General features: G+C 49.7%; 1 protein-coding gene across 3 annotated transcripts in view; it reads right to left on the reverse strand.

The window, feature by feature from the left end:
- Positions 1–21,619, reverse strand: part of CDK13 (cyclin dependent kinase 13) — an 807,643-nt gene that overhangs the window by 537,059 nt on the left and 248,965 nt on the right. For all 3 annotated transcript variants that reach the window (XM_085607435.1, XM_085607434.1, XM_085607433.1), the window contains exon 3: positions 6,263–6,337. In XM_085607435.1, coding sequence (XP_085463561.1) covers positions 6,263–6,337 — 75 coding nt within the window. The remainder of the gene's footprint in view (positions 1–6,262; positions 6,338–21,619) is intronic.

Below are 21,619 nucleotides of genomic sequence, written 5' to 3' on the forward strand. Positions count from 1 at the left end.
CACCAACCACCCCACACCCACACCCACACCCCCCACCCACACCCACCCACACCCACCCACACCCACCCACCACACCCAACCACACCCAACCACACCCAACCACACCCAACCACACCCAACCACACCCAACCACACCCAACCACACCCAACACCACCACACCCAACCACACCCAACCACACCCACCCACACCCAACCACACCCACACCCACCCCCACCCACACCCACACCCACCCACACCCAACCACACCCACACCCACCCCCACCCCCACCCACACCCAACCACACCCAACCACACCCCCAACCACACCCAACCACACCCAACCACAACCACACCCAACACACCCAACCACAACCACACCCAACCACACCCAACCACAACCACACCCAACCACACCCAACCACAACCCCAACCACAACCACACCCAACCACACCCAACCACAACCACACCCAACCACCACACCCAACCACAACCACACCCAACCACAACCACACCCAACCACAACCACACCCAACCACACCCAACCACACCCAACCACAACCACACCCAACCACACCCAACCACAACCACCCACAACCACCCACAACCACAACCACCCACAACCACAACCAACCACAACCACAACCACACCCACACCCAACCACACCCAACCACACCCAACCACACCCAACCACAACCACAACCACAACCACAACCACACCACCCACAACCACACCCAACCACAACCACACCCAACCACAACCACACCCAACCACAACCACACCCACACCCAACCACAACCACAACCACACCCAACCACACCCACACCCACCCACACCCAACCACACCCAACCACACCCAACCACACCCAACCACACCCAACCACACCCAACCACACCCACACCCAACCACACCCAACCACACCCACACCCAACCACACCCCCCACACCCACCACACCCACACCCAACCACACCCACACCCAACCACACCCACACCCACACCCACAGCCACCAACCCACACCACACACACCCACACCCACACCCAACCACACCCACCCAACCCACCCACACCCAACCACAACCACCCCCCACCCACAACCCAACCACAACCACACCCAACCACAACCACACCCAACCACAACCACACCCAACCACAACCACACCCAACCACAACCACACCCAACCCCAACCACACCCACAAAACCACACCCAACCAACAACACCCACACCCAACCACAACCACAACCACAACACACCCACACCCAACCACAACCACACCCACACCCAACCACACCCACACCCAACCACACCCACACCCACACCCACAGCCACACACACCCACACCCAACCACAACCACACCCAACCACACCCAACCACACCCAACCACACCCAACCACACCCAACCACACCCAACCACACCCAACCACACCCAACCACACCCAACCACACCCAACCACACCCAACCACACCCAACCACACCCAACACACCCAACCACACCCAACCACACCCAACAACCACACCCACACCCACACCCACACCCACACCCACACCCACACCACACCCACACCCACACCCACACCCACCCACACCCACACACCCACACCCACACCCACACCCACACCCACACCCACACCCACACCCACACCCACACCCACACAACACCCAACCCCAACCACACCCAACCACACCCAACCACACCCAACCACACCCAACCACACCCACACCCACACCCAACCACACCCAACCACACCCACACCCACACCCACACCCACACCCACACCCACACCCAACCACACCCACACCCACACCCACACCCACACCCACACCCACACCCACACCCACACCCACACCCACACCCACACCCACACCCACACCCACACCCACACCCACACCCACACCCACACCCACACCCACACCCACACCCACACCCACACCCACACCCACACCCACACCCACACCCACACCCACACCACCCCACCCACACCCAACCACACCCAACCACACCCACACCCACACCCACACCCACACCCACACCCACACCCACACCCACACCCACACCCACACCCAACCACACCCACACCCACACCCACACCCACACCCACACCCACACCCACACCCACACCCACACCCAACCACACCCACACCCACACCCAACCACAACCACACCCAACCACACCCAACCACACCCAACCACACCCAACCACACCCAACCACACCCAACCACACCCAAACCACACCCAACCACACCCAAACCACACCCACACCCAAACCACACCACCCACCACCACCACACCCACACCCACACCCACACCCACACCCACACCCACACCCACACCCACACCCACACCCACACCCACACCCACACCCACACCCACACCCACACCCACACCCACACCCACACCCACACCCACACCCACACCCACACCCACACCCACACCCACACCCACACCCACACCCACACCCACACCCACACCCACACCCAACCCCAACCACACCCAACCACACAACCACACCCACACCCACACCCACACCCACACCCACACCCACACACCCACACCCACACCCACACCCAACCACACCCACACCCACACCCACACCCACACCCACACCCAACCACACCCACACCCACACCCACACCCACACCCACACCCACACCCACACCCACACCCACACCCAACCACACCCACACCCACACCCAACCACAACCACACCCAACCACACCCAACCACACCCAACCACACCCAACCACACCCAACCACACCCAACCACACCCAAACCACACCCAACCACACCCAAACCACACCCACACCCAAACCACACCACCCACCACCACCACACCCACACCCACACCCACACCCACACCCACACCCACACCCACACCCACACCCACACCCACACCCACCCCACCCCACCCCACCACACCCCACCACACCCCACCACACCCCACCACACCCAACCACACCCCACCACACCCCACCACACCCCACCACACCCCACCACACCCCACCACCCCCACCACACCCAACCACACCCAACCACACCCAACCACACCCAACCACACCCAACCACACCCAACCACACCCAACCACACCCACACCCACCCACCCACACCCACACACAACCCCACCCACACACAACCCCACCCACACCCACCCACACCCACCCACACCCAACCACACCCACACCCACACCCACACCCACACCCACACACACAACCACACCCACACCCACACCCACACCCACACCCACACACACAACCACACCCACCCCCACACCCCAACCACACCCACACACACCCCCACACCCACCCCCACACCCAACCACAACCAACCACACCCACACCCAACCACACCCAACCACACCCAACCACACCCAACCACACCCAACCACACCCAACCACACCCAACCACACCCAACCACACCCAACCACACCCAACCACACCCTACCACACCCAACCACACCCACACCCAACCACACCCAACCACACCCAACCACACCCAACCACACCCAACCACACCCACACCCACACCCACACCCAACCACACCCACACCCAACCACACCCACACCCAACCACACCCACACCCAACCACACCCACACCCAACCACACCCAACCACACCCACACCCACACCCACACCCACACCCAACCCACACCCAACCACACCCACACCCAACCACACCCACACCACACCCCACCACACCCACACCCACACCACACCCACACCACACCCACACCACACCCACACCACCCCACCCAACCACCCACCCAACCAACCCCACCCAACCAACCCCACCCAACCAACCCCACCCAACCAACCCCACCCAACCAACCCCACCCAACCCCACCCAACCAACCCCACCCAACCACCCCACCCAACACCCCCACCCCACCCACCACCCCACCCAACCACCCAACCCAACCAACCCCACCCAACCCCACCAACCCCACCCAACCCCACCCAACCCCACCCAACCCCCCCACCCCACCCAACCCCACCCAACCCCACCCAACCCCACCCAACACCACACCCAACACCACACCCAACACCACACCCAACACCACACCCAACACCACACCCCAACACCACACCCAACACCACACCCAAAACCACACCCCACACCCAACCACACCCCACACCCAACCACACCCCACACCCAACCACACCCCACACCCAACCACACCCCACACCCAACCACACCCCACACCCAACCACACCCCACACCCCACACCCCACACCCCACACCCCACACCCCACACCCCACACCCACCCCACACCCACCCCACACCCACCCACACCCCACACCCACCCACACCCCACACCCACCCACACCCACCCACACCCCACACCCACCCACACCCCACACCCACCCACACCCCACACCCACCCACACCCCACACCCACCCACACCCCACACCCACACCCCACACCCACCCACACCCCACACCCACCCACACCCCACACCCACAGCCACACACAACCACACCCAACCACAGCCACACCCACAGCCACACACAACCACAGCCACACACAACCACACCCACACCCACACACAACCACACCCACACCCACACACAACCACACCCACACCCACACACAACCACACCCACACCCACACACAACCACACCCACACCCACAACCACACCCAACCACACCCACAGCCACACACAACCACACCCACACCCACAGCCACACACAACCACACACAACCACACACAACCACAACCACACACAACCACACCCACACACAACCACACCCACACACAACCACACCCACACCCACACCCACACCCACACACAACCACACCCACACACAACCACACCCACACACAACCACACCCACACACAACCACACCCACACACAACCACACCCACACACAACCACACCCACACACAACCACACCCACACACAACCACACCCACACACAACCACACCCAACAACCACACCCAACAACCACACCCAACAACCACACCCAACAACCACACCCAACAACCACACCCAACAACCACACACTCGCTATCTCTCGCTCCTCTGTAATCTTTCACGCACCAGTACTCTCCGTGTTGCTTCTGAGCCCTGCTTTTATTTCCCTCCACCCGCCTTAAAAAAAACAAAAAATAAATAAATAAAAAAAGCTTTTGGCACTGCTTCATTTTTCTTTATTTACCAGTACAACTTGGATCACTAACTAAAAAAAAGAAATCTTCACACGCACGCTGTAGGTGCGTTCATGTGATGTGCTTTTACCTACAAAATGACAGCTGCTGCGACTGCATAATAGCATCTTTTTTTTTTAATGGGGGGTTCCTCTTTATCCATGCTGCACAACATCGCTAAACAAGCATTGGCATAGCCAATAGGTCTCGCCTTTGGGACATTAAGTGTTTAGTTATCCAGCACAATATCCTTGGTGCAACAACATCAACTGTTGCATGGCTAAACACTTATAAGGTTTAGCCATGCAATGCTGATGTTGTTGCACCAAGGATATTGTGCTGCAAAACTAAATACTTATATGGTCCCAAAAGCGAGACCGGTTGGCTATGCCAATGCTGGTTTCATTTTCCATTTAGCACTCCATGAAAGTACATGTGTTTACTAGCCTTTTCCTTCTTGTGCTGCCTCACACCTAAAATAGGACCCCCATATTGCATAGGACCCCACCACTCCCAGCTTGCCTGTGGAAGCACAGCAACAGGTATATTTTTGCTGGGGTAAGGCAAAAAATGAATACGTGTTTCTTTTTCCATCTCCCGGAATTCACAAAGCGCAAGCTTTGCCACACAAAGGTTTTCATGGCACTGGAGGATTGAACTATCCACTGCACTTACTTAGCTGCATCCATCTGAGGCAGAGATGTACTTTGCATGACATTTTTCCTAGAGAATAATGAAACTACTCTCTGGGGTAGTGCAAATGAGCAAATGGCTGAAGCCTGTGGGAAATAAACTAGGCCTCAGCAAGCATTTTGCTTTACATTCAGACATGTCCTTATTTTTAAATTCGGTTTAGAGTTTCCCCAACTAAAAAGAATTTGAAAATGCACCATGTCATTTATGAAAAAATTTAAAACAATGAATTCAATGTGCAGCTTTGAGATATCACAAGATTTGGGTTTGGATTTCCCTCAATTTGGGTTACTTTTTTTAAACAATCCTTAATGTAAAATGAGCTTTAGCTTGCAAATGTTTATCTGCAATGTCATCATAACTCATTTCATTAAAATCCAGAAGCCATTATTTGAAACGAGTAAATGAATTAGCAAATTAACACTTACTTGGACTTTTTTTCTTTCCCATTAGCCGTGCGACCTTTTTCTCTATCCCGATTCTTGCTTTTGTAGTTTTTGCGCCTACAAACAAAGTTTCAGTTAAAATGTCTTCTGAGCACAGGAACTGATGGACATATAATATAGGTTTTGCAAGAGGTGAAAGAAAATGGTGAATTAAAATGGATCCTGTACTGTAATCTTTACCTTTGTTACTGTTGATCCTAAGCTGTATGGTGCTTATGTTGATCTCTTACCAGTTAAAACAAAATTCAATAAACAGATTTACATACATAAAATGGAATTAATCTATTTAGCATTGTTGACTGGAAAGATATGTATAACTCTGAAAATATGAACTTGCTTAACTAACGAGGTTACTCAACTTCAGCAGGCCAGTCTACTCGCATGCAAAGGTCACCAGAAAACTGACCATTTCCCTTGCAAATAACCAACTTTTTTTCTTACAAAGGGGAGTCTTTCTTAGATGCATCAAGCAAGTGCTCTTAGTTTTTCTCAATCAGATCAGATTCTACCAACACTGCCTGCCTTGCTAGTAGGTATTAAAAAAAACACATAAATCGGAGTCTGATATGAGGGAATACTAAGAGCCATAGGGAGTTGTACACATCTGGGGAGGGTGAAAAATGAACGGTATTTTCAATTGTAACGCTCTGTAATAAAGTGTCAATCAGTAAGTAATGACTGCTTCTGTACGTCACATATTGAAAGATGACTCAGTTGCAAACTTTATTAGCTACTCATCTAAAATGTACTGAACTACGTTAAAACAAACCAATTTCTATAGAAAAATAATAACTTGCACTAACTTACAATAAGTAGCATAATTGTGCTTGAATCACTAAGTACACTGTACCTCAGGTACAGGTCTCAGTAAGTACTGTATGTTATCGGTCAAAATACGGTTTTGTACTCTATGCCAAAATTTGCTGTGATCCATCATTGCTTGTCCTCATCCCATTCGCTAACATTAAACTGTTATTTCATGTTTCAAGCAAGCGCAAGTGTGTAGACTTCTTTTAGGATACAGGTTATGGTACCCACTATCTGTAAGTTTTATGCACCATCCGGTCACAATAAAAATAGAAATTCAATTATCTTAAATCCCTGAAACCTGCCTTTTTCACAGAGTTTCTCTGCTTTCTTTCATCTTGAATCTAACCTGAAGCCAAAACATGGTATATGTTCATTTTACAGGCACGTATTGTATAGAAGTGCAAACAAAAATAGAGGAAGGTTAAAAAATGTATGCAACACAAAATTTACATCAAGCCTATGGTCATATCCTTAAGTGTGATGGGCTCCAACATCCCCAAGCAAAGATTTAGTAAACCTTAAAGAAGCTGTTAGATGCATACATAACTCCATCTGGCAACATCTTGTTTGAAAGTAACTATTTTTCCAGCCACAAAAAAAACAAAGAATCTACTACGTTTTTCAGACCTTTTTAACCTCTTTGCTGTCATAATGACATACAACCATATAGCCGTGTGTCATCTAAATGTGTCGCCAGAAGGCACTGATTAAGTGTGTGATATTTTTAACTGAACTGATGGCATCCATATTTTTGTACCTCAATGGGAGCAGATTCCTGGTGGTAACTGGGGGTTTGGAAGGGATCTGGTTCGCCCACAAACCCTTCTGGACCCAGTGCTCTTTTCCAGGCTCATTAGTAAGCGAGTTATGTCACAAGTGATATTACACATGCATGGATTAACCTGGGACGGATTGCCTAGCACCCTCCCTCACCCAGGTCAATTCAAGGATCAAACTAGTTGGAATGGCAATGGGAGGGGGCCAAGGAAAGACATTAATGTACCAGCTCCTCCCTAGCCATATCACCAGCTCAATGCACTCTGTTGGTCAGAAGGAAGGGAAGCAAATGAGAGAGTAGGAAGAGCAAGTCAGCTCCTCTGACCCCTTACTCCCTAACAATAGGAAAAATTACCCAGGAGATCGTGGCGGACAATAAAGCCCTAGTAAGGAGCAGCCTGGATTTTTATTTGTTTTTACTCAGCTAAAGAAAAAAAATCCAACCAGCATCTGACTCCTCACAGGGCTAGAGATGTGTGCATGTGCCCAACCAATGTAGCAAATACTATCTCAGTAAGGAGCCAAATGCAGTCTTGATTTCATTCCAGACTAATAATCTCAACTGCCCCTAGCATCTTCCTTGGGCACACAATTTTGAGAAAAAGAGCTACGGGTCACAAGCAATGTTGCCTCTAATTTCTTTCCTCTGTGTGCAGCAGTGTAAGATCGCTGTGCACTGCAGACATGTCTATGTGCACCAAGGAAATGATCATACATGGAAGCGTTGTGGTCAGTTATATAAATCTGTGGCTATCACCACTCCAAACCTTTATTTACAAAACCAGCAAAACAGGTGCATTTCACATATAGTTACCTTTAATAGGGACTTGACACAGTTGTGCAATATAGATACATGCCAATATGAAGAATAGTTTACGCTAGTGGCACCTACGCCCCAGGTTTAAAAAAGGACAGGACTCAGAAGGTTGTAGCATTACAGGATTTTACTGAAGTTAAAGTAGTTTCCTGGTGACAATAATCTGGAAGGGTTAGAGCTGGTTAATGCAGTCTTCATGGCCTCGGAAGAGGGGGTTTGGGTGGTGGTATTAGCCTCTACATTATGCAATAAGAAAACTTACCTAAAAGTTATCCTAATGGTGAAAAAGTCATAATCACTAAAAATGTGACAGTCATCTTACCTGGAAGAGTGCAAGGCTCTTTTCCATGGAGTTGTGGGTCATCAGTGTGATCATGCCAGGTAGGTGTATGGGTCTTGGCATCTGTTTTTTTTTCTTCCATTTAAAGTTCTGCTTCTGGCCTTGCTCTCCCCTAAGTCTTGTCCCCCTTTCCCACCTGAGCACTTTCTTCCCAGGCTCTCCTCCTTCATGGAATCGAGGACTTCCATGGGTGCTAGGTCAGCTGATCTTGAACAGCACATTATTTACTTTTTTATTAAATGTGTCCACCAACACCATCAGTGTCCCCACACTCCTGAAAAGACCCGCTAAACCACTTTGCTCAGTGGTGTTGCCCTCTGCTGATCCATTGGAATCTAGGACCGCAGGTTAAATGTATTTTCCTCATCTCATTAGCAAGTCTCAAATAGGGCAGAACGTATCTGATTTTTGAACAATTTGAAATTGCTTTACTTGGGCTGTCAAAGTAGAGTTTAAACGGGTACATGTATCAGACTGTGACATCGAGGGCTTTTGCATGGAATCATTGAAGCTAAAAACTGGGTGTTCCTAATTCACAATAAGCATAAGACACAGCCTCTACTTGTGACTTAATTGTAGGTTGGTAATCTGCAAGTAGACGGGTAGGGGTAAATTGGGGGATGCAGTCCATATGTAGTTATGAGAAGTGTGTTATTTTATGCCGTCACATTACATTTGATGAATTTGTTGTGCTCCAGCACTCACCCTCTTATTGAGTTTAGTGGTAAATCTGAATAGAAGGAAACTGGGATGCTAGCACCCAACTACACAAATACAGTGTTATGTTACTTCTTACTCATTATGCAGTATCACAAACATGATTTAGTATTGCACTTGTTACACACACAAGTATTGCTCCTTAATGGAAAGTAGAGGATTTAAGTAAACGTCATTAATACGAACCGTCCTGGTCATAGTATATCAATTGTGACACAATGAACCAGCATTTTCTATGCTCTGATGTTTTTTATATGCTCAGATTTCTGCACCCAAGCGAGCTCAGGTTTCAGGTGGTTGTTTATAATGGGTCACAATGGAGAGCTCGGAAGTTGAGGCTGATGAAGGTGTGGGATTCGCACAATGCCTGTCAATGGGTCCAAGGTTGTTCAGAACACTGTGCATCCAATTGTTGGTCCCTCTGCAGAGCGCACAAAGCAATAGTACCATTGTAAATGGGATTATATGCAAAAGCGTGTGATGGAGATACAAAACAACTTAAACAGCTGAAGTAAATGAAAATTTATTTCATACAGGTAAGGGGATGATTGCACTACACCTACAACAAACCCCAGTAGCAGTTACACTTCTGTTTGCCATGCCCCTTTTAGAGACTCCCTATTTTATCCATCCCACTTAAAGCCATGGTGACAAGTAGGACTACTCCTTTCGCTGGCAGCACACTTGAGACATCATAAAATAGCTGACACTGTGTGCCATGGATGGCGAGGGAACACAAATTAACTACTGGATGTAGCCCACAGCAAAGTGGAGAGTAAGAAGTGGTTCGCAGGCCAACAGATTAACTGGGAGAGCTGAACCAAGTGCCGGCTCTGGCTCTTACATCCCATTCACAAGCGGAGTTCTGAAAATATTTTACATCTAAATCTTGCAACAAGCATCCCTTTAGAATACGATAAGTTTGCTTCGAAATAGTGTATATTTTTAACACACAGAACCGCCTCATCTTGGCATATCAGTTGATTTCAAAAGTATTTATTAAAATTGGGAATTTAACATGAACTGAGAAACATTCCTTCCCCGTCCCCGGGGACTATGCTTTAAATGAACAGAGGCACACCAGTTGTCATGCAAGCAGAATACATGACCTAGATTTTTATTATAAATGGAGCAACTTTATAAGCCAATTAATCAAGCACAAGAGAAGTTTTTTGTGCAGCGTACATCCTTAACTCTCATATGGTTTTTTTTACAACTGTTTATTGAGGTGTTCTTATAAGTGATAACGGACAAAAGGGATGCTCAGTAAAATGATGTATTTGCCTAGGATCACACAATTTGGCCAAGAAGGGATTTTCTAGTTTCACACCATACAATTCAGCCTTTAGAAATTTATTTATTTACGCCATCAAAGGTTAATGCTAGCTGCTTACTTAACGAATGTGAATAGATTTTGGTGACAAACAGAATCCTCATTTCAATTTGTGCTATTTTATACAGCACAAACTTTGGGCAGTTTTATCCTGCGTATTACAAAAGACTCCATGTGTTAAGTTTTCTAAGTGTCACTGTCAAACAAGCATTTGCAATGCAATAGGTCTCGCATTAGGAACGTTTGAGCTATTGGTATTGTAAATGCCAAATTTTGTATTTATGAGTTGGTTTTGAAAATAGCTAAATTAATAGCTTTGTCATTTACAATTCCAGTCGTTTTAACTTTCGCAAATGTGACACCCATAGCATTTGTAAGGCAATATGTGTTGTATTTACGTGACTTAGATGTATTGATATTACAAATAACAATGGCTTTTAATTTTTTTAAATAATTAATACCTAAATAAAAGTTATTGTAATGTATAATGGCAATAGCTTAAACTTTTGTAAATAACTTTTGTGAAGATTATGTTTAGTGTATTTTATTGTGACGAAAATCCAAGTACAGAAGTGAAATATTAACATCTTTTTGTGACATTTGTAATAAAGCTTGAAACATTGAGAGAACATATTTGAACCAGTTGTTGTTGAATGGTTGCACAGATTGAAGCTGTGGTGGCGCTGAGTGATGTTGTGGTGGCGACGAGTGATGCTGTGGCGTTCAGTGATGCTGTGGTAGCGCATAGGGGGGTGAGGGGGTGTGCAGGTCGGTGAGCTGAATGCGTGTGCCAGTAGAAGGAGAGCGCGGTGCGTGTGCGCCACAGCATTTCCAGACCGCAACCTCCACGTGAAATTTGTTGATTTGTTACACAAAAAATAAGCACGAAAATACATAGCACCGACAAACATTGTCCGAAAACCCAAAAAATGCTAAAAATGCGTTTTGAAAACATTTTGTTCCTGTAACGTTTGTGACTTTTTTTAAAAGTGAAAATGCACCTACTGACATCGTACAAAATAGGGAGCAGTGTGTAAGAGGGTAGTGTGTGAGGGAGCATTGTATGAGGGCAAAGTGTGAGTGTGTAAGGGTGCGGGCTGTGTGTGCGGGGTGTAAGGGTGCAGTGTGTGTGGCCTAAAGTAGTGTAAGTGGGTAATGTGTGAGGGTGCAGAGTGTATAGATACAGTGTGTCAGTGGGGCAGTGTGAGGTGGTGCAGAGTGTGAGGGGGGTGCAGAGTGTGAAAGTGGTGCAGAGTGTGAAAGTGGTGCAGAGTGTGAGGGGGTGCAGAGTGTGAGGGGGTGCAGAGTGTGAGGGGGTGCAGAGTGTGAGGGGGTGCAGAGTGTGAGGGGGTGCAGAGTGTGAGGGGTGGTGCAGTGTGTGAGCTGGCAGTTTGTGGAGTGTAATGTGTGTAGGGCAGTATGTGAGGTGGAAGTTTGGGGTGTTTAATATAGGTAGGGCAGTGTGTGAGGTGGCAGTTTGTGGTGGCTAATGTGTGTAGGGCATTGTGTGAGGTGGCATTTTGTGGGGTCTAATGTGTGTAGGGTCAGTGTGAGTGGTCTGTGTGGAGGGGTAAGTGTGAGTGGTCTGTGTGGAGGGGTAAGTGCGAGTGGTCTGTGTGGAGGGGTAAGTGTGAGTGGTATGTGTGAGGGGGCAGTGTTTGCAGAGTGCAGGGTGTGAGTGGGTGCAGAGTGTGAGGGGGCAGTGTGTGTGGTCTGTGTGAGAGGAGGGAAGTGTGTGTGGTCTGCATGAGAGGGGGCAGTGTGTGTGCTGTGTGCGAGGGGGGCAGTGTGTGTGGTCTGTGTGCGAGGGGCCAGTGTATGTGAAGGACCAGTAGCAGGCAACTTGCGAGGGCAGACCTCAAGACACAGAGAGGTGCAACAGAATAAAAGTGCTGTTAGTGGAGAGAGTGAATGTAAGCAGGAAAGCAAAGAATGAAAGTCATACAAAAGCATACGTGTTTGGGTGCGTAAAGTAAAATAATGAAACACACATTCAAAAGTAACTAAATATAAGAGATGAATGCAAAGCACAGAGGCAGGAGGTCAAGTAGTAAGTCACACAGAGCCGAGTTTCCGGAAAAGTTGTGAGAAAGAGAAGGCGGGGCGGAACTACTCGGAATGGGAGAGACGCTTGGGTGGAGAGGAGCCTGTGAGAACGCACTACGGAGATCAAAGAAAAGGTTTGTGACCATATGGAGAGTGAGGGGGTGTGCAGCCTGGTGAGCTGAATGCGTGTGGCAACAGAGGGAGAGCGCGGCATATGGGCGCCACAACATTTTCAGACCGCAACGTCCACGTGAACTTTGTTCATTTGTTAAATAAAGTTAAACAATAATTCTAATTTAAGCACAAAACACCTAGCACCAATAGACATTAACCGACGAAAAGAACCAAAAATCTACTGATGCGTTTTAGAAACGCTTTGATCCTGTAACGTTTTTGTTTCTGTTAAAATTTAGAAAAGGCACCTACTGACATAGTACGAACTAGGGGGCACTGTGTAAGAGGGCAGTGTGTGAGGGGGAATTGTATGAGGGCACAGTGTGAGTGTGTAAGGGTGCAGGCTGTGTGTGTGTGCGGGGTGTAAGGGTGCAGTGTGTGTGACCGAAAGTACTGTGAGTGGGTAATGTGTGAGAGCAGTGTATGTGGGGGCAGTGTGTCAAGGGGTCAGTGTGTGATGAGGGGTCAGTGTGTGTGGTTTGTGTGAGAGGGGGCAGTGTGTGTAGTCTGTGTGAGAGGGGGCAGTGTGTGTAGTCTTTGTTGGGGTGCAGTGTGTGTGGTCTGTGTGTGGGCGCAGTGTGAGTGGTCTGTGTGAGGGGGCAGTGTGTGTAGTCTGTGTGAGGGGGCATTGTGTGTGGGTCTGTGTGAGAGGGGGCAGTGTTGGTTAGTAAACTGTATTTCTATTTTCTTTAAGGCTTTATTAGTATTGACAAAACATACACAATCTGACACTGGCTCACGTAAATGACTGCAGTGCCTTGGAAGTAAACTGTATTCTTATTTATTTGAGGGGGTGCAGAGTGTGAGGGGGCGAATGTGTGTAGGGTAGTGTGTGAGGTGGCAGTTTGGGGGTCTAATGTGTGTAGGGCAGTGTGTGAGGTGGCATTTTGTGTGGTCTAATGTGTGTAGGGCATTGTGTGAGGCAAAACAGAATAAAAGGATAAAAGTGCTGTTTGTAGAGAGAGTGATTTTTTGTTTGTTTTGCATGAGAATGTAAGCAGGAAACTCAGACAAAAGCATACATGTTTGGATGCGTAAAGCAGAACACAGAGGCTGGAAACTATTGAAGACGAGGGCAGACAGCAAAACACAGAGGTGAGACAGGATAAAAGTGCTGTTTGTGGAGAGAGTGATTTTTTTTCCACATAAAAATGTAAGAAGGAAAGGAAACAATGAACGTGTTTGGGTGCGTAAAGTTAAATAAAAAAAAACATTCAAAGTAAATAAATATAATAGACGCATGCAAAACTCATAGGCACGAGGTCAAGTAGTCAGTCGCACAAAGCCGAAAATCAGAAAAAGATGCGAGAAAGAAAAGGCGGAGGGGAACTACATGGAAGAGGAGAGACGCGTGGGCGGTTAAAAAAAAAAACACATTCAAAGTAAATAAATATAATAGACGCATGCAAAACTCATAGGCACGAGGTCAAGTAGTCAGTCACACAAAGCCCCAAAAAAAACAAAAAATGCGAGAAAGAGAAGGCGGGGCGGAACTACACGGAAGGCGTGCGACCATATGGAGAGTGAGGGGGTGTGCAGCCTGGTGAGCTGAATGCGTGTGGCAACAGAGGGAGAGCACGGCGCACGCGCTCGAAGTGTCTGGTAGAAAATGGAAGCTGTAAAGAATGCGCGTGGTTGTGGCAGTTGTTGACAATGCGCGTGATTGTGTTCACATGAACTGTACGCGATCCACAGCTAGGTAGACTTTGAGCTGCTTACTATAATCTCGCCTATCCATCCCTGCGGGATACAATAGGAGAGACCTAAAAATGCAGGATGAAATGTATAGTGGTGACAGGGACTACTGAATTTGTAATTAAAATACCTATTTAAAAATGTGAAACTTGCAGCTTTCAGGAAAGTGCCTGGTAACAGCGTGGTGACAGACATTTGATAGAGCTAATCTGTTTTCACTAGGACAGCGCCTTGGCTATGCAAACTGGGGCTCACTAAAAGGTTTACAGTAATAATTGTGAAATTGTGCACAGCGTGTTTTGATTTTTTTGTTAGGTTAACCATCAGATAGATATATATAGTTCTAATCCTAGTTCCCCTGTGGCTGTGTTCACATTTGTAATGGTCTGAAGCGTAAACGCAGAGGCGAGCACTTATTTGTGTTTATAGCATGAAGTGCGCCTGGAGACCGGCCGTCTGGGCGCTGTATGATTTGTAATCTAGCATAAACTGCGAATGGTGACAGGCCCTCTTTTTTTACTATATCATGAACTGCGCCTGGAGACCAGTCATCTGGGCGCTGGCAGTACACTTAAATGGCGCAAGAGGAGAAAAAAAGACACAAATTCATGTATCTGGATGGATGTAGTGGGGAGGGACAGTCCAGTGAAAGATAACAGACACTCCCGAATATTCAGTGCTCGAGCACCTGCCAGTAAGGCCCGTTTGTCGTAGGCCCTTGCCCAACCCATCCGCCAATGTGTGACTTTAGTTAACTTCTCAAGAATTTTATGTATAGTATTAGGTTCCGTTGTGTTCCCGCTTTACACCCTGAGATGTGTAATTTAGGGAGCGTTAAAGCGTTTAAATTAGCGGGGTACATGGTTACGGGATGTCGAAAAGGAGGGAACAATTACCAGGTTTCCTTGGATTTACTTTAGTCAACGGAAACAAATTGAGATTTCTAAATTTTACCGAAATATCCTATCGGTTGTAGGAATACCTACGTGTGGTGAGCAGCCGTTGAGCTGGGTGTGGAAATGTCAACGAATTGCCCCGTCTTTAAATAGCACTTAACTAATTTGGCTATTCGGGTTTCTAAGATCATCCAATACCTACAGATAATGGAACTGTTGTACAGGATCACACAACGAGCCCAAACGGCGGAGCCGGGATTACCTGCATAAACATAGACCTGAAATTAGTATTAGTAGCGCCCACAACACTTCGAAACTGTGTGACTGGCAGGAAGCTGTGTTTTTAAAAAAAACGTAAGTAGGATGTAGAGATTAGACATGTGATTTCACATACCCTGGTTTCAAAACCTCTGTCGAAATGCACACATTATAATACATACAGCACTTGTTATCATAGTTTGTCAGTTTCTAAGCGCTGTACACCACGGGCATTACTATTACCCAATTCAACGCTATTGATAATATCGACCTCTGGAGGATGAACGGCTCAGATGGTCTTGTGAGCTGTAGGTCTCTTATGCACAGATGTAACCTCAAGACACCCGCTGCCGGTCTGGGAAGCCTGGGAGAGATCTGAGGGGAGATATCCTGGTCTCGGACAGGAGTCAGGTTTAGTGACCAGCGGTGCCTGGGCTGTGTGCATTTTGTCCAGCAAATTCAGATTTAACAGTTTTCAATTAGCGCCACTAAAAACATGTTGAGGAACGGTCAGGAATGGGCCCCCTCAAAAGTGCTCGTAGCACAAATAAAGCTTTGCCTCACATAAGTGCAAAAGGATATTATTAGTTTTTGGGGCATAACAGATGCGAGAGCCAAGCCTTCTTGGGAGACAGTCTCGGCTAATACCAGAGCAGATGTGAGTGGTCCTATCCCGGACATCCAGTAGGTTTTTAGACTGTAAAATACCAGGGATTGCCTGTATCCAATGCAGCAGTAAGTACTTACATACAGATCTCGACAGCAGACACATTAACCCAGTGAGCTGTTCGATGTGGCGTATTAAAGAAAGTACGGTCGATTAAACAAAATGGCTCAACAATCAATCAACCAATTAAGTGGGCCCGTGATGTTTACATGCGGACTCTGAAGAAGCGTCTGTGCCGTTTCTCGGAACGCAGTGCTAAGACACAAAGGCTCCATCTGCTCCGAGAAGATGAAGGATGGCAGTAAAGCCATTAATACAAACTTTTATTTTAAATAACTTGGTTTAAAGTCAAGCGGTTGAACGCAAACTCCCCACCTCCTTCAGTATTAGCGAGCTATTCTTTCTCACGCTCGTTTTTTTCCGCCTGACGAATGAGAACTCCCAAAGCAAACAAGTGCCAAGAAATTTAAGAAAACAACATTTACGGATCTTTCTCCGCGCTGTCCCCGGCGAAACAAAGTGCGAGCATCAAAAATCTCCCTTTGCGGGGACCAACTTTTTCAGGTTAATAGAAATAAAACAAGCACGACGCGGTTCCGAAAGTGAAAGTAATCACGGTCAAGCGTGGCGCGCGCGCCCGCGCACATGCACTGTAGCTCTAGGCTGGCCTGGTAGCACTTTTTGGAGCCCTCTCAATAAGTCTTGCCAGACCAGCGCATGCGCTGGGCAGGCGAGACCTAAAAAACCTCAGTTTCTGAACTCTGCAGCTGCTAAATCCTGACAGGACGCCCACCCGACACTAATAGAACAAGCAGCATGTGGAACAGCTGACTGCTCCGAGTTTTCTCCTCTGTGGTAAAACACGTGCAGCCAAGAGGAAGACTCTGCCTTTCACACGCATTCTGCACCTCCACCCGTCCTTGTAAACTCGCTGCTAATGCACTTCAGCATTAAGAAACTGATCTTTTTTCCCGTCTGCTCACAAATGGTCACTTCGTCTCACAAGTGGAACTGAAGTGCGCGCTTTGTGGGAGTATGTGCGCGCTGAGGGAATGCAGTTTGAGCACGCGCGCAGGCTACAGGGAACAATGGTCACAAGGTTTGCACATGCCCATTCTTCCACAGGAGGTACATCCTCCCAAAAAAATACAACATTACATCCAACAGTTTCTCTGGCAGAAATGCATAGCGTTAGTAGTTTGTTAAAAAAAATGACGATACCCAGAGCCAGCAAATGAACAATGATTGCAAAGATTTGTTTACATGCATTACTTGATGAAAATCTAATAAATTGAAATGGGTGCGGGGGCTAACTGAAAGCTATTTAATTCTTAAATGTACACACAAATCAGAGTTGGAGCTGGGGGCATATTTACCAACCAAAATGTAGATTGCCCATAATGCCAGGCAATTCTGAAGAAGTTATTGGAAAGTGTTTTTTTCTGGGAGTGGGAGGACCACTGCAGGTCTTTTGCAGTCTCCTTCGAAATCTCGACATAGTCAGAGAGGTTCCTTTGATATTGAGTTCACTAAGACTTCAGGTCCCAACGCAGAGCATGCATATGCCACCTGTCATGCTAGGCCAACAGGATGCAGAAGGTCATCAGTCCCAGCAGCTTCAGTAGACCTCACTAAATTCCAAGCCTGAGGCTCAAACATAGGGATCATGGCAACATAGTCAGGGCGCTTTCAGGGGGAAAGGCACAAAACTGAACCTTGTGCAGAATGGCTATGAAGAAGGGGAACGTTTAAAAAGGAGTCAGGTGGGACTTTGGAACTTTGACAGTGAACCCCAAAGATGACAGAAGATTCACTATGGTCTAGAGGTGGATGACAACTACTTGAACAGCTGGTCATTAAGGTACAGGAAGACTGACACCCCTAACCTCCAAAGTTGTGCCACCATCGCTTTCGTCAAAACGTCAAAAACATGGGGGGGTGGGGGGCGTGGCCAGGCAGCAACAAAGATGGATGCGGAATAAAGCAGCTCCGCTAGACCCCTGGGCCCGCTGCTAACTAATCAGTCCAATGATCTCCTATATGGCCCGCAATAACACTGATTTCGTTGGCTCCCGACAGAAGAAATTGGCGAGCAACTTTCCACTGTCCAATAGTGCGATTGGGGAGGGGGGGGGGTCGTGGCCAAGATGGCGGCGAGATAGGACACGAGTCTCTATCCCTCCGGCGCAGCCGTTTCTCAGCCTTGCATAATCCCCCCTTCTGGCGCCCAACTGTGCTCACCGGAGGGTGTCTGGCTGGCTGGGGCTGTATCGCGGCTGGTGGTGGCTCCTGTTACGGTCCTTGGTGCCGGTGATTACTCCCGCGCGGTGCATCCCTCCCGGCCCCGGTATTGCTGCGGCCTGGAGGGGAGTGAGCGGTGCGCCTGACGTTCAGGGCGAGTGATGGCGGAGCACCGAAACCGCTGATTGGAGCCCTCCTGGGGTGAACACAGTGCCGGAGTGAGAACGGTGTGGCGGCGCCCGAGAGTGGTTTGTCGCGGGCGCCATCTCTCCTGCTGCAGTGACGGCCTGGTTGGGGCTCCGAAAATGGCGGCGATGCTCCGGGCCTCTGACGGAGCTTGAGAAGGCCGAGGCTGCGCACCCTGCTTGGGCCCTGAGGTTGGTGTGGGGCCTGCAGGTGACGGCGCTTGCCCCAGGAAGCAGGAGGTGAGGAGGATCGGCTGGGTGCGGGGCGCGCTACCGGTGCGTGAGGGCGTCGGTCTGCAGATCGGCAGACGGAGCTGCGCTCAGCGGGGAAGCCCTCGGATGAGTGGAGTGACGCATGAAACTGCTGGGGTGCTGGTGGGGCAAGTCTGGCGCCTGACAGCTGTTGAGTGGCTGCCCTCAGCGCTGGGTCCAATGCAAGGGAGGAGACAAGTGGCGGCCCGTGCTGTGATCTGAAGGTTGGGCCTACCTGGCGGTGATTGCAGGGCCTTGCTTGCTGAGGCCTGTCAGCTTGATCCATCGTGCAGTAGCGGCTGTGTCTGAGGATGCCTGCATGACTGGTGCTGCCCTGACAGACAGCGTGTTGACGTTTGGCAGGGTCTGTGGGCAGAGTCTCTTCCCCGAGCAAGCGAAGGAGAGGCAGGCTGCGGAGAAGTGTTGTTGGGCCTGCTGTGTCCTGGAATCCTACTGGTGCTGGCCTTGTCGGTAGGCTGGAGGGAGGTGGCCGTGCCTGGCTCTTTCGGGGCCTATCCCTCTGCGTGTGCCCTGGACTTGGCTGCTCTGTTGGTTGAGGGTGAAGTCGGCGGTGAGCCTCACGATTTGGAGGAGTTGCGGCTGCTGGGGTGCAATGGCGGGAGCGGCTGGCGCGGTTCTCTTTGTCCCAGCGGCGTATTGGCCTGTGCGCTCTGTCCTGGCTGTCCGGTCCCAGTGTTAGTGAACAGGCGCTTGGCTCCGGTTGGGTACCAGCTGTGGGGCCGAGCAGCACGTCGGAGCTAAGATGTTGACGTCCAGAGGGAGAAGTCTCTGAAAGATCTTATGCAGAAGCAGACGGGCTCGTCGGCCTTGCAGCCTGCGGTCGGGGCTCCGGCAGTGGATGAAGAGGATGCGCCAGCAACTAAGGCCTTTATGCTCGAACTCTTCTCAGCTATTAAGGAGGACATCCAGGATCTTCGGTCGCAGCTCTCTGCTGACTTGCGCGAGGTACGGCGGGACGTTGATGGCATTAGGGAGCGGGTAGCGACGATGGAGGAGCATGATCTCAGCAGGGAGGACGATCTCAATCATCTCCAACAGGAAATGTTGCGTCTGAAGGGACAGAACGTGGAGCTCCAGGCGCACGTGGAGGATTTGGAGAAACGCTCCAGACGTAACATTCAGATTCGTGCAGTCCCTTGGAAGGGTGAGGGCGACGACCTGCGGGCCTACGTCAGTGCTTTGTTTCTACAGATTCTCGGGGATGAGGAGTTAACGGAGATTCGGATGGACCGGGTTCATCGGGCGGGCCTGCCGCGTGGTGCCAAAGCTCCCCCTCCTTATCTACTTGTTTGCATCCACGACTTTCAATTGAAGGAGCGTATCCTGCGTAGGGCGCGGGATTTGAATCCAGTGCAGTTCCGTGGTCACCCGCCCATGCTTTTCCAAGATCTGGCCGCCTCCACTCTGAGCAAGCGCAGAGACTTTAAGCCCATTACTAACCACCTTCACGCTCAACAAATCCCTTACTCCTGGGGTCACCCGTTTCGTCTTATCTTCAAGTACAACAGCACATTCCACCAGCTCCGCTTTTTGGAGGAAGCGTATGACTTGTTGCGTATTGAGAAGCCCGCTGATGGGGCGGGAGCTAAGGGATCGCTTCCTCGCAGGGACCGTCGCTCCTCGGGGTGGCAGCGAGTGGGAGCAGCGCGAGTGAGCCCTGCCCCTGACATGGCTGCTAGCAGACTGGAGCGGAAGGCAGCGCTTTCTTCCATATCGCAAGCCACAGATAGCCCGACGACACCTTGAGTCATTCACCATGGCGACCACTTGGGTGCTTTATCTGGCACCGGAGGGAGGAGATGTTTGTCTGTGGGTGGTTTACCCCGTGACTTGGTCGTCGAGTTGCAAACTGCGGTCGACCTGTTACGGTCTGGGCCTGTGCCACGTTTCCCCGGACACTGTATTCTGCGACGGACTATTGTCATGTTTTTTGGCTTGCTCATTGTTTTGTATGTTTCAGGGGTTTTCTTTGGGAGTTGTACAGGGTATTCTTGGGTTTTAATTTGGGACTCCACATCAGCTCACGAGTTTCCAAGGCAGTTCACTGGTTTGAGTCAGCTGGTCCTCCCTACCTATGGGGTGGGTGGTCTAGAGCGGATAACTAGCCCTG

The sequence above is a fragment of the Triturus cristatus genome, chromosome 5_2 (genome assembly GCF_964204655.1).
Source record: "Triturus cristatus chromosome 5_2, aTriCri1.1, whole genome shotgun sequence".
In the NCBI taxonomy this organism is placed as follows: domain Eukaryota; kingdom Metazoa; phylum Chordata; class Amphibia; order Caudata; family Salamandridae; genus Triturus; species Triturus cristatus.